The sequence below is a fragment of the Lynx rufus genome, unplaced genomic scaffold (assembly GCF_022079265.1).
Source record: "Lynx rufus isolate CCGP_SWC_20201006 ecotype Redwood Valley unplaced genomic scaffold, mLynRuf1.p SCAF_1, whole genome shotgun sequence".
In the NCBI taxonomy this organism is placed as follows: domain Eukaryota; kingdom Metazoa; phylum Chordata; class Mammalia; order Carnivora; family Felidae; genus Lynx; species Lynx rufus.
In genome coordinates, this window is record NW_025814823.1 from 180,427,695 (window position 1) to 180,440,201 (window position 12,507).

Here is a 12,507-nt window from a genome sequence, read left to right on the forward strand (position 1 = left end):
TCTGTATCATTTTGCACAGAGAAAAATCTTTAACTTGAATTTTTTTCACCCAACATTCTTAAAGCCTAAGCCTTTTCCCATTTTTACTACAGCAAGCTTTAGGTACATGAGATTTTAACTGACGACAACAAACTGCTGCTGGGTTTTTATGTGCTGGACATCATGTTAAGCACTTTTTTTGTGTGTTATTTCATTTAATTCTCACTTTCCAAGTATTTATTCAGTTCCCCAACCCTCTCTGGGTTAGACTTCAGTATCACCCTTATTCTTAAGAATGAGAAAGCTGAGGCTTACTGAGGTTAAGAGACTTCTCAAGTCCACAGTTAGGATGATTCCAGGTCTTTCTGATTCCCCTGTACCTACTTGTGGCCACCAGGCTTTAATAATTCCACTGTAACGTCTTTAGCCAGTTCCTGGCCCTGAACCTTTAGACTTCACTGGGTATTTCCAGTTGTTTTCTTACCACTGATGCATAAAGGTCTTTCTCTATTGAAAATTATTCCTTAGATAAGATTCAGAGAACAGAAACTACTGAGCCAAAGTATGTGATCATTTTTAAGGTCTTTACACATATTGCCCTGCCATTTGGTGTCTAAAAGAGGGTTATAAACCACTTTATTCTCCCAGTAAGCACCATTTGAGTGCATTTTTCACCAGACTCTTACATTATTTTATCTCATTTCATCTCATTGCTAATTAGATAGGTTTAAAAAAGTATGTCTCCTATTTTGTGTCTTTGCTTATTGAGGAAACTGCATTTTTTTCAAAAATTTACTTTCCATTTATGTCATACATTTGTCTGGTAGTGTCCTTTGCCCATCTCTTAGAGCCTTGAGTTTATTTTGATTTATATATATACTTTGATTACCCTATAAACTTCCTGTGTCTCACATTTCTGCTTAAAGCAGGAAAACATTCTTTTGGCTTTAAGATAATTTTTCATTTTCTCCTCCTGCTTCCAAGTCATCTCACTTGATTGATGCTAAAGAGGCCCAGATCAGTCTAAAACAATGTTTCTCAATCCTAGCTGCACATTTTGGAATCACCTGCAGAGCTTTTTACTGGTTCCCTGGCCCAACACTCCAAGTTTTGATTAAATCGGTGTGGGGTACAGCCTGGTGTTGAAGATATTTAAAAGCACCTTCTCTGTTTCCTCTGTAAGGTGACCAATTCATCCTGGTTTGGCTGGGGCCTTCCTGGTTTTAGCACTGAAAGTCCTGTGTCCTGGGAATCCCTTCAGCCCCTGGCAAACAGGACAGATAGTGTCCCTGTTCTAATGGAAGCCAGGGTTAAGCCAGCTTGTACAGATTCTTAGGACATCCTTTCTGTTCACCCCACCCACAAATGGTCAGACTTGCCGTGGAGTCATTCTCAACCCAATCTCCAAAGCTCTGTTCAAGGACCATGACCTCCATCCCTCCAGCCTTTGTAGCTGAAGAGAACAGGACACTGTCAAAACTGTCATAGATGCACAGTGTGCCTGAGCACAGTTTACCATCTGTCAACAATATCATTGCTGTGTCTTTTGGGGCCACTTCTTACTTCCTCCTGCCAATCAAGGGTTCCACAAGAGGGACTTCCTATGTGTGTCTTTGGCCCAGGCACCCTGCCTTCCTTAGCCTAGCATAGACTATTCCATGGGGAGGGGTGTTTAGGGGCAGAGGAGTGGGAGGTCCAAATGGAGCCTGGGACCAGAGCTCCCCGAACATGAAAAGATACACAAGGGGTTTCTAATTATGGTGTATTGTTTATAGATTAGCTCCAAAATCGGATCAGGCTAATTACAGTAATTTATTTGACTGCAGAAGTGCTTCTGAATGATGTCCCACTGTGATTTTTTCCTCACTGGACAATGGCTGCATTAATGGGACTCAGCTAGACTGGATGGTGCTGGCTGGGGAGCCACCCTCTGTGTGTAGAGATGGAGAGGGGCCGCCAGCTGGCTGAGGAAGGGGCCAGAGAGGAGGGAAAGGGAGGGAGGGGTGACAGTGACCTGCTACCAACATCCTGGTTTTGCTGTCCAGGGCCAGTGGACATCAACATTGTGGCCAAGTGCAATGCCTGCCTCTCAGACCCGTGCAAGAACAATGGGACGTGCAGCCAGGATCCTGTGGAGCTCTACCACTGCACCTGCCCCTATGGCTACAAGGTAAGATAGGAAGCCCCGCCCCCACCATTCACGGCCCAAGGAAGGCACTGTGCCCTGCTGACCCTCCCTTCTCCAAGGGCAGCCTGGAGAACTGCATTTCACAGGTCACTCCAGAGTGGCACTTGGCACTTGCCAGTAACACTGCTATTCTACTGGTGGGGGCTGCCCAGTTGTGTCACACTCATGCAAAACACAGAGAACCCCATCTTGGCAGTGACACTCTAAGGAGGAAATGTAATATTTATATTTTCCTTGTTAAACATGAGGAAATAAGTCTCAGAGAGTGAAAATGCTTCCAAGTAGAGGCATCCCTTGAACTTACTATCCTGGCTTCCTTTCAAGGGGATTTCCAGACTCTCCCCATCCCCTCCCTAACTCTGCCTCAGGAGGGCCAGTGCTGAAAGTGGGCTCCAGTTTGAGAAGGTACAGGGATGAGGGATTGAAAGGCCTGGGAGCTGCCAAGCTAATGCACTGTTGACAGGCTCAGGTCAGCCAGGAAGGGGATGGAGGCCCTCGTTCTCCTGGGTGTCCTCCCCAGAAATCCAGGCTAATTCCAAAGCAACTTTTCTTCCTTTCTTCTCACCCAACAGTATCTATCCTAAGTCCCTACTAACATCTATAGAGTATGGACTACATGGTCAACATTCTGCTTGACATCCTATTCACCTTTTCTTTTTAAACACCCCTTATGAGGAAGGCTCATTACTTCCCATTTATAGATGTAGAAACTGGGCCTCAGATTGTTGAAAAGGCTTGACTCAGTGTCTCAAAGCTCATAAGCAGTAGGGTTGGGATAGGACCAAGAGCTATATGATTCCAAAGTCCCCACCTTTACTCCTGGATAGCCAAGCCCTCCGCCGTGGCTCGCTGGGGTCAACAAAACAGTGGTTCACTCCTCTTCCCCAGGACCTTCCCAGCTTCCAGCCTCGCCAAGGCACCCATCCGCATACAGTGGGCAAGCCAAGCATTCCAACACCACCCCAAAACCCATCTACTGCACATGCCTAGTACAGGCAGAGCAGAAGGGAGCTGGCATCACTGGTCTCCTGTCCCCAGGGGGACTTGTATGTGTAGTGACAAGCTTGAGGGGCAGAATCACTCTGGGGAACAGGGCTCCCTGGTGGTTTTTCAGCTGTAGCTGTGCCTCCAGCAGATAGTGTCAGAGTGCCACCTATGGGCCTGCCATAGGAGAGCCCAAGGATTCCCTTTGCAGCCAGCCAGCCAGACGGCCTTGCCCCAGGCAGCCACCCCAGATCCATGCATCCTACATGTGCACACGCACAGACATTGCAGGGGAAGTGTAGAAGTGAAGATACCATACTCAGGAAGCCTAGCTCCTCAAACCCACTTGTATTAATTCAGTGGAGAAAACTCAGGCTGTGGAATTATACAGAGGGCACATGTGAACTCCAGCTTTGCTGTTTACTAGCTATGTGGTGATGGCCAGTGGCTTTGCCTCAGCCTTCCCGTGGACAAACCAGGGCCTATCTCACAGGGGTGCTGTGAGAATCAAATGTGCAATAACATATGCAAGGCACCTAGGAGAGCTGTTCAGTATGCACTCTGTACACTGGCACATTGCTACATCTCTCTTTACCCTTGCATGCTGGTCCTGATACCAGGATGTGGATGGGCCGCCATTAACAGGCGGTATGCTGCTGGTCTCACTAGGGATTCTCAGTCCATGACACTGTGAATTGCCAGAGATCATCAGTTGCTCTCCTGGAACGGTGATATGTGCATTTATAACATCCCCAATACCATGCCTATGCGTCGACTGTGGATCAGGCACTCAGCTGGACATTGGCATTTATTCCCTTCTCTGAGTTGTATAATCAACCTTTGAGGTGGGCGGGATCATCCCTATTTGAAAGATAAGGCCACTTGTTCAGACTTTGCTCGTAAGATTCTGAAGGTCTAGCAGAAGAATCTGAACTGAGATTTTGACCTTTACGAAGCTATCGGGCTCATGCAGGCCTGGAGTACCTTAAGGAGGAGGATGATAATGGTGGTAATGGTATGTGATGGTGATGATGGTGATGATGGTGAAGGAATATGAGCAGCCAGCATTTACTGAGTGCCTATTACATACTGACAGTATACTCAACAAGGTACAAGCATTATCCTGCATTCTCCTCATCAAAGCCTAAGGAGACAGGTCCTAAAATGACCTTCATTTTCCAGTTTAGGAAACTGAGATAGTGGGTGAGGGAGTTGGGATTCAGAGCTCAGAACCAATGGATTCCAGAACCCATGTTTTTGACCACTGTATTCACAGTCCATTGAGAAGCACCATGAATGCAGGGTCCCTAGCCATTTGGGACCTAAGTCTCCAGAATAGGGAAAGTAGTTTATGCTGGTGGAAAGAACACCAAGCAGAATGGAAAGAACACTGTGGAGCTTGTCCCTACCTGACTGTGTGGCCTGGGACAGCTCCTCCTCTCCTCCCCATATCAGGTTCAATCTCAAAATGCAGCAGGTAGAAATGAAGAGGTCCTTTAACCTTTAACCCTGGGTTGCATCATACCCCCTGCTCTGCATTTATTCCCTGGCTTTCCCTTCTTCCTGGATTGGAGCCCACCCAGGCCGAGTGACTGAGGTAGTAAGTTCTGGGTGAGTTGCTAAGTTGACAATAATCACCAGACACCCACAAAACCAAGTTCAAAGTTCTGGCATTTCTCCATTTATTTCCAGATACCGCAGCATTTCCATTGACTAGCTGAGTGACCTTGGGAAGCCACAATATTATCCAAAACAGCATGGCCCCCACTGTTCAGTGTTTGGTGGCAGCTACTGGTCATCTATAATGGCAGGCTTTTGTGAAGCAATTTGAGCACATTACCTCATTTAGCACCCTCAGTCACCTTCTGAAATAAGGTCTGTTAACCTCTTTTAGCAGATAAGGAAACTGAGGTTCAAAAAGATCAGATAACTTACCCGAGCTACCACACCTAGGGAAGCACACAAACTAAACCCAGAGCCCTCCTCTCTCACAGGAAAGTCCCCACACTCAGTGCTCCACTAGGGACCAGGTCCCTCAGAGCCTCACTCCCCACCTGGAGATGTGAAGCATCACACTCACCTGCAGAGCTCCTAGAAGGATTCCGAGTGTCATGTTTGTGCTTCGCCCGCCTTGGTGCCAGGATTCAGTAGGCGCTTCACAGAGAGACCTGTTTTACAGCTATTTCGCATTGGGGGAAATAAGATGTATGTTTGGGCTCGTTCTTTTTCAGCCATTTAGCTTCACGTGTGCATGTTCAGTGTCTACACGCAGTGCTTCTCACGCTGTACTGGCGCGAGAACTACCTGGAGGTCTTAGTAAATGCAGCTTCTGATCCATTAGATCTGAGGTCAGGCCCAAGTTTGTACCTTTCTAACAATCTCTCAGGGAACGCCGGAGCTACTAGCCTGAGGACCACACTCTGAGTAGCAAGGTCCTGGAGCAGCCCTCCTGGTTGTCTCAGAAAGAGGTTTCCAACAGGGACAGCTACTCCCCGGCTCCTTTAAAAGAAGCCAGAAGCCCCAGCCATGTCCCTGTCTCCCACCTTCCCTCCCTCTCTATTTCTCTCTCTTTCTCTATTTCTCTCTCTCCCATACACACACACACAGCAGTGGGGACCAAGGAACATCATAAATCTAGTAGATTTTAGCAAAATGAGGCTGAAGAGAGTTGAATTGAGCTAATTAGCCAGGTATTGAGAATGGTGATTATTTCTCAAGGACACGTAAGTGACAGAAATCCTTACCTCCAGGCCCATTTAGCACATCACCAAGAGCTACGGTCTGCCTCCTGGTTTCTGAGCTCAGTATAAGTGACCTGAGTAGACGTCACCAACCCCACCCCCAGGGGAAGATCCCAGCTGGAGTCCCTGATACTCAAGAGTTCCCCCAGAGCAAAGAGGCTGGCCCAGGCAGGGGCCAGGGAGGCCCTGCCTTGACTTGATCAAGTTCTCTTGTCCTGCTCTTCGTGGCTCATCCATCTAACACACACAAAAACTCCTGAACAATTCGGTACCAACCAAATGCCTGAAAAAAGTCTTTTGAGCTCCCACATTCAGCCCTGCCTCAGACCCCTGTAGTAATCCACCTCCTCATCATCCGAATAGCTCTTATTTAGGTTGCTACCATACATGCCTTGTGCTTTATATATGTGTGATTTCTAACATTCATTCCATAGGGTAGGTATTATTCCCATTTTACAGATGATAAAAACAAGGCTCAGAGAGAACTGGTAGTTTCCCCAAGGCACACAGCAGCCAGACTGGAGTGTGTGCTCCAATGTGCTACCCCTGGAGCCCATGTTTTGAGAGGGCAGCATCAGTGACCCAGCAGAGGGGTTCCCAGTGCTGGCTCTGGACTGGATGCCTGGGTTCAGCTGCTGCCTATTCCACTTAACTGCTGTGCAATCTTGGACATATTAGCTCACTTTCCAAGTCTGCCTTCCCAATCTGAAAAGGGCAGTAATAACAATCCTACCGATCGCATAGGGTTGTTGTGAACATTATATGTGATTGTGAATATAAAACACTTAGCGTGAGGCCTGGAATGGAAAATGTTCTCAATAAATTGAGAATGAGTATTGCAGTTTCCGTTGCACGCAATGACTTTGTGTAAGGGATCCCGTGTTGTTCTGGTTTAGGATAAGCCCAGATCCCACATCAAACTTCATTCTCCTTCTCCCCCTCAAGAAAACTCTGACTGGCCGTTAGCTGTGAGGGGGCATGAAGGGAGCCAAGACAGACGTGGCCATGCCTCCTGGCTGCTGGATACTGCAAGGGCTTCAGGGTTGGAGACAGTAGGGAGAGTCGTAGGCCCAGTTGGCAGCGACCTTCGAGCCAGGGAGCCCAGCCCCACTCCGTCACAGGCACTGGCAGCAGCAGAGGCGGGAAGAGGATTTTCTCAAGCAGATGGCGAGCAGGTGGTATGGCAGTGGGAGGGCTCCCGTGATCACCCCCGCCTGGCATGGTGCCCACACCAAGTCCACAGCCCAGAAACAAATACAGCGGATGCCTCCCCAGACCCCGCAGGTCCTCTAAGGGACTGCTTGCCAAGACTTGGGTGTAGTGCTGGTGTGTCGGTCCCAGGGGAGGGGGGAGTTAGAGCCGGAGGGCCAGCGGGCTGCTCCCCGGTCTTAATGTCCACAGCCTCTGCCTTGGCCTCCCTCCTCAGTGCCTTCATCTTCACTGTCCTTCTGCCTGGCATGCTCCTCCCCACCTACTGCAGTTGACTCCTCAGCTGAAACGTCCCCTCCGGAGGGGCCTGCTCCAGAGGAATGCCACCCCACACCAAATTGTCTGTCCCAGAGGTCCTCAATCTGGCCTAACATTAGAATCGCCTGCAGAACTCTAAATACCAACACCTGGGCCCACTTCCAGACCAATTAAAGGTAGATCTCTGTGGAATTGTCACCCTATAGGGGCAAGGTCCTCTGGCCACACTTCAGCCCCAGCCCTCCCTACTCAAGTTGTGGGTTATATTGAGGCCTCAGTGCAGCTAAGAGTATGTGTCCTCTGCTAGGTAGCTCTGTGAGGTAGGCTGAGAGTTAAAAGGCTTAGATGAGGTCATGGCCAGCCAACCAGGAAGAGATGAAGCTGGAATTTGAAACCAGGTTTCCCTGTACCCAAAGCCCATGCTCTTGCCCTGCAGTTCAGGATAAAGAAAAGGATGTGAATTCCAGGAAGTAGGGAAGCTGGGGCCTGAACTCCTCAGTTCTCAACCTTCTCTCAGTGTGGAATGGCCAAAAGTAAGGGCCCCCTTTGGCGTCCTCCAATCCACACAGCAGAGGCCACAGAGAGGCCTTCTGCCCAGCCTCATCCCAGAGGACGCTGGGAACTCCAGGGGGCCTCCTGGTCAAGGCAGCCACTGAAAGCCTCTCTAACCAGGTGCTTCTCCCTTTCCTGCTCCTCAGGGCAAAGACTGCGCTATGCCCATCAACACCTGCATCCAGAACCCCTGTCAGCACGGAGGCACCTGCCACCTGAGCGAAAGCCACAAGGATGGGTTCAGGTAACAGCTCACCCTTGGGCCTTCCCTCCCTCAGGGGGCTTTATAGGCAGACCACTGGGGCAGGCTGATGCACAGCTGTTCACTGAGGGCCTACTGTGTGCCCACACTGTGCCAAATCTGTTATGCAGATCATCTCAAGGCTCTTCCCACCCTGTAAGGGAGCTACTGTGATCCCTACTATACAAATGAGAAGACTGAGGCACCAACAGGAGCTATCCTTTGCCCACAGTGACACAGTTAGTGAGCGTTCCTATGGGGAATTCAGAGAGTCTGTCTCCAGAGCCAGGAGGATACCGAGGGAGGCTAAAGCTGCTGGCACAAGTCAGAGAAGGATGGCATGATAGCCCAAGCCCCCCCCCCACCCCGCAGCATGGCAATTCCACCTCTGTTTCCTGTGTGCTAAAAACAATGATCATAGGTGATACTGACTACATGTTCATCATGTGCCAGGCACGAACTAGCCGTGCAGCCTCTAATTTAAATGCTCACAATGAGCCTACCCACTGCAAGCTGGTACTATCCCCACTTAACAGATGAGGAAACTGAGGCACAGAGATTTACTTGCTCTAGGTCACATATCCTGACACATTCCTGGATCTTCCAACCCCACTGCTTTCCTCCCAGGAATTCAGAGCTCAGGAAGAAAAAGGGATAGAAGCCACTTAAGTTTTCCCCATCCCTGTCAGTTAGGTGGACTTTCGAGGCCTCTGCCAAACCTCAGGCTCCCTTCCTGCTTCCCACCCTTCCCAGCTGCTTTCACGTGCCCAGCTTGCCGGCCCATGGCCCGGGCAAAAACAGACCTGTGGAAATTCGTTCCTTTAGCACCCCAGTGAGCGAGTGGGTCAGGCAGTAAAGCAGGGGCACCCAGTGCAGAGCTGTGTGTGGATGTCTTAAGCACAGGTTGCAAACAAGTAGCAAAGACACTCTGGGTGGGGGGAAGGAGGGGCTGCTGTGCCATCTGTGAAAGAAATCAGGTTCTGGGCCCTAGTTCTTCTGACAGAGCCCAGCCTGCCCCCATGTCCACCTGCCAAGCCAGCCCCATCAAACTCTGGCTCTTAAAAAGTGAAATAAATTCAAGGCCAGGTTTGCTTTCCTGCCTGGAGTCGGCCAAACCACCCACTCCCACCTTCTCGCCGGGAGCAGGGGTAAGGAGAAACCACACAGAAATTTCACAGAGGTGGCCACATGGCCCCAGCCAAGAAACACACCTCCAGGGTAAAAGCCTGGCTCTGCCCACCCTGCCCAAAGATGGAGGTCTGCAAGAGTGAGGAGTGCCCCCTGCAGGCGACTGTCTCTCCCCTCCCTGTCCCCCTCTGCATGTGCCCCCCTCTCTGTCTCTTTGTGGGGTATCTCTCTTCATCTCTGGAACTGCAAATGAGCAGAAGGATCTTTCCTGGTTTCTACCTTCCGTTGTTGAGATTTGAATGAACTGGAAATACTTTTAGAATTTAATTTTCGAGGAAAAGGGCCCAGATCTACAGGATTAGGGAAATGGGGTAGAGGATTAAAGCAATGAGGCCCACATGCTGGGGAAAGCATAGTTTGTGTGGGCCTGCCAAGGGGCAGGAGCACTCCCCCTCACTAGGTTAGCACCTGATAGGTTGGCAAAGGGAGGGACACCTATCAGGGAAGCTTTGCTCCCTTTTTCCCTCCTGTGTCCGTTTGCTGGGGCTGCCATAACCAAGCAGTGCACCAGGGCGGCTTGGACCAACAGAAATGTATTCCCTCACATTTCTAGAAGCCAGAAGTCCAAACTCAAGGTGTCAGCAGAGCCACACTGGCTTTCAAACCTGTAGGGGAAGGTCCTTCCTTGCCCCTTCCTAGCTTCTGGTGGTGGCTAGTGATCTCGGGCCTTCCTCACTGCAGCCTTCATCCTCATGTGGCATTCACCCTGTGTCTCTGTCTCCACATGGCCATCTTACAAGGATGGCAGTAGATCTGGGGCCCACCCTACTCCAGTATAACCTCATCAGAAATGACATCTGCAAGGACATTATTTCCAAATAAGGTCACATTCTGAGGTGCTGGGGGTTAAGACTTCCAGATACCTTTTTGAGAGGACACAATTCAACCCATAATATGTCTTGTGAGTGATAATTTTGGAAGTTTCACCTACCTCTTCACCAGATGCTTTGCTCATCTTGATGCATTATCTGATCACAAAAAGGGCAAAGACTGGCAGAGCTGGCCGGGCAGGAGACTAAGACGGCCCCACAGCTCACTGGGTGCCCCTGGAGTCTCCTTGACAACCCCCAGCCAAGGTTTCCAGGGAGGGCAGAGGAGACTTTAGTCTCCTTCCCTCCCTCTGTCTACTCCATGAGCAACCCAACCCCTAAGAGCCATCTGCATCCCACTTTCATGCAACCCTAAGACTTTGGGGACAGCCAGAGTAACTCCTTTCAGGAAAATAGGCAACACTATGGTTTCAGACCCTTAAAAACCTGTCCGTCCAGCTCTGAAGAAATCGCTTTTCCTGAACTTCCAGGGTCCCTCCTAGAAAAAAGAAATACATCATTTTGCTCCACCCCAAGAGCTCAGACCGAAGAACCTTTTATAGAAAACATGACATGGTGGGCACCTGGGTGGCTCAGTCAGTTAAGTGCCCAACTTTGGCTCAGCTCATGACCTCACGGTTCCTTAGTTCGAACCCTGAATTGGGCTCTCTGCTGTCAGCGCAGAGCCTGCTTTGATCCTCTGTCCCCCACTCTTTCTGCCCTTCCCCTGCTTGTTCTTTCTCTCACAATAAATTTAAAAACTTAAAAAAAAAAAAAAAGAAAATGTGACATGGTTTTCAGGTTGTAGAGGAAAGGAGGTTAAGTAAGATTCCAGAAATCCACTTCCTATTAGTTTAGTTTTATAGCTAAATCCCAAATCGGAGGAATCTGTAAAACAGAGAGAGGCCTGGAATTCTGGGCCCGAAGCTGGAACGTATGTTCGGGAATGGGGTGTAAATCCCTGACCAGGGGGCTGGGCCACAGAGGGAGTAAGTAAGTGCCTGCAGCTCATTTAGTCAGCATTTGTCTCCCGAGTGCCCCTTCCTAAACTCCCCTGGCCCCTTCTCATCTGCTCAGCTTTATCTATCCTGACTTAGTTTGCAGGCCTAATCCTGGGGTGTGGCCAGGGTTGGGCAGAGGATGCAGGAAGTTTGAGGTTTGTATCTAAGAGCTGTAGCTCTCCAGATCCTCCCACCCCATCCCCTTATCCGGAAGAAGCTGGAGGGAACAATGGCATCTCTGAGAAAGGTTAAGGAGGCTGAGTGTGGAAGTCATCTAGAACTGAAGCTAACACATTCTGAGTCTTTTCTATGTACTAGGTCTCCTCCTAAGCCTTTTACTTATATAGTCTTCTTTTATTCCCCACAACCAACCTGGAGGTAAATGATATTACCCTAGTCCATAGATGTGGAAACTGAGACACAGAATTTAACTAATTTTCCTAAGATCGAATACCTAGGAAGTGGCAGACTCAGACTTCATTCTCAAGAAACTCGGCTGCAGATCCTGATCTTGGCCACTTTGTCCTATTCCTGTTCAAGGTAGAGAGGCTTTCCTGGAGTAGGAAGTCGCTCAAAGGGGGGTGTTTGTTATGCCCTTTATCCCTTTGTCTACAAACCACTCCCCGGAGAAGAGGGGAAGGAAGACAGCTGGAGGAATTTAAAGTCTATCCCGGGGGAAAGCACTTCCAGCTGGGGGGATAGTGAGGGGGCATTGCTGGTGAGAACTCCCCAGAGCTAACGCAGCCATCCACGGCCAGGGGAGATGGAATTCTGCCCAGAGATAGGGGTCTAGATGAAATGACCTCTCGGGCTCCTGAGGGTCTTCCTGCTCAGGACCCCAAGGCTTCAAGTATCCAGAGTGCTGCCTCGGACCTCCATCCAGAGAGAAACCTGACTAATTATATCCCCCCAACATTCTTTTCTGCCACTCCAACCCCACCCAACACTCCTTATCCCCTGGCTCCCCTTCTTCCCCACCCCACACACCCACCCCCAAAGCTGCTCCTGCCCTCTGGGCTTTGAGGGGCAGCGGTGTGAGATCAATCCAGATGATTGCGAGGACAACGACTGTGAGAACAATGCCACCTGTGTGGACGGGGTCAACAACTACGTGTGCGTCTGCCCTCCTAACTACACGGGTAAGGTCCCCTGGTGCCTGTGCATGGTGGCGGGCCAGGTGTCATGCACTAAGGAATGCTGTTTAGTTTTCAGGGCCTGCACCCACTCCCCTGTGGCCAGAGATGTGAATCCCCAAAACCTGGTGCCGTGCCATGACGGGCTTCCCAGAGGCCCTCTCTGTTTGCTTGTCCACCCTCACCACCTACCCCAACCCTGCACGTCTCTGGCTCCTCCCTAC

General features: G+C 49.8%; 1 protein-coding gene across 2 annotated transcripts in view; it reads left to right on the forward strand.

Moving 5' to 3' along the window:
* The window catches only part of SLIT3 (slit guidance ligand 3), a 593,232-nt gene that overhangs the window by 556,368 nt on the left and 24,357 nt on the right, over nt 1-12,507 (forward strand). Inside the window, exons 26-28 of one of the 2 annotated variants that reach the window (XM_047091292.1) lie at nt 1,977-2,149; nt 8,058-8,155; nt 12,150-12,289. In XM_047091292.1, the coding sequence (XP_046947248.1) occupies nt 1,977-2,149; nt 8,058-8,155; nt 12,150-12,289 (411 nt within the window). The remainder of the gene's footprint in view (nt 1-1,976; nt 2,150-8,057; nt 8,156-12,149; nt 12,290-12,507) is intronic. The other variant, XM_047091299.1, reaches the window with a different exon arrangement.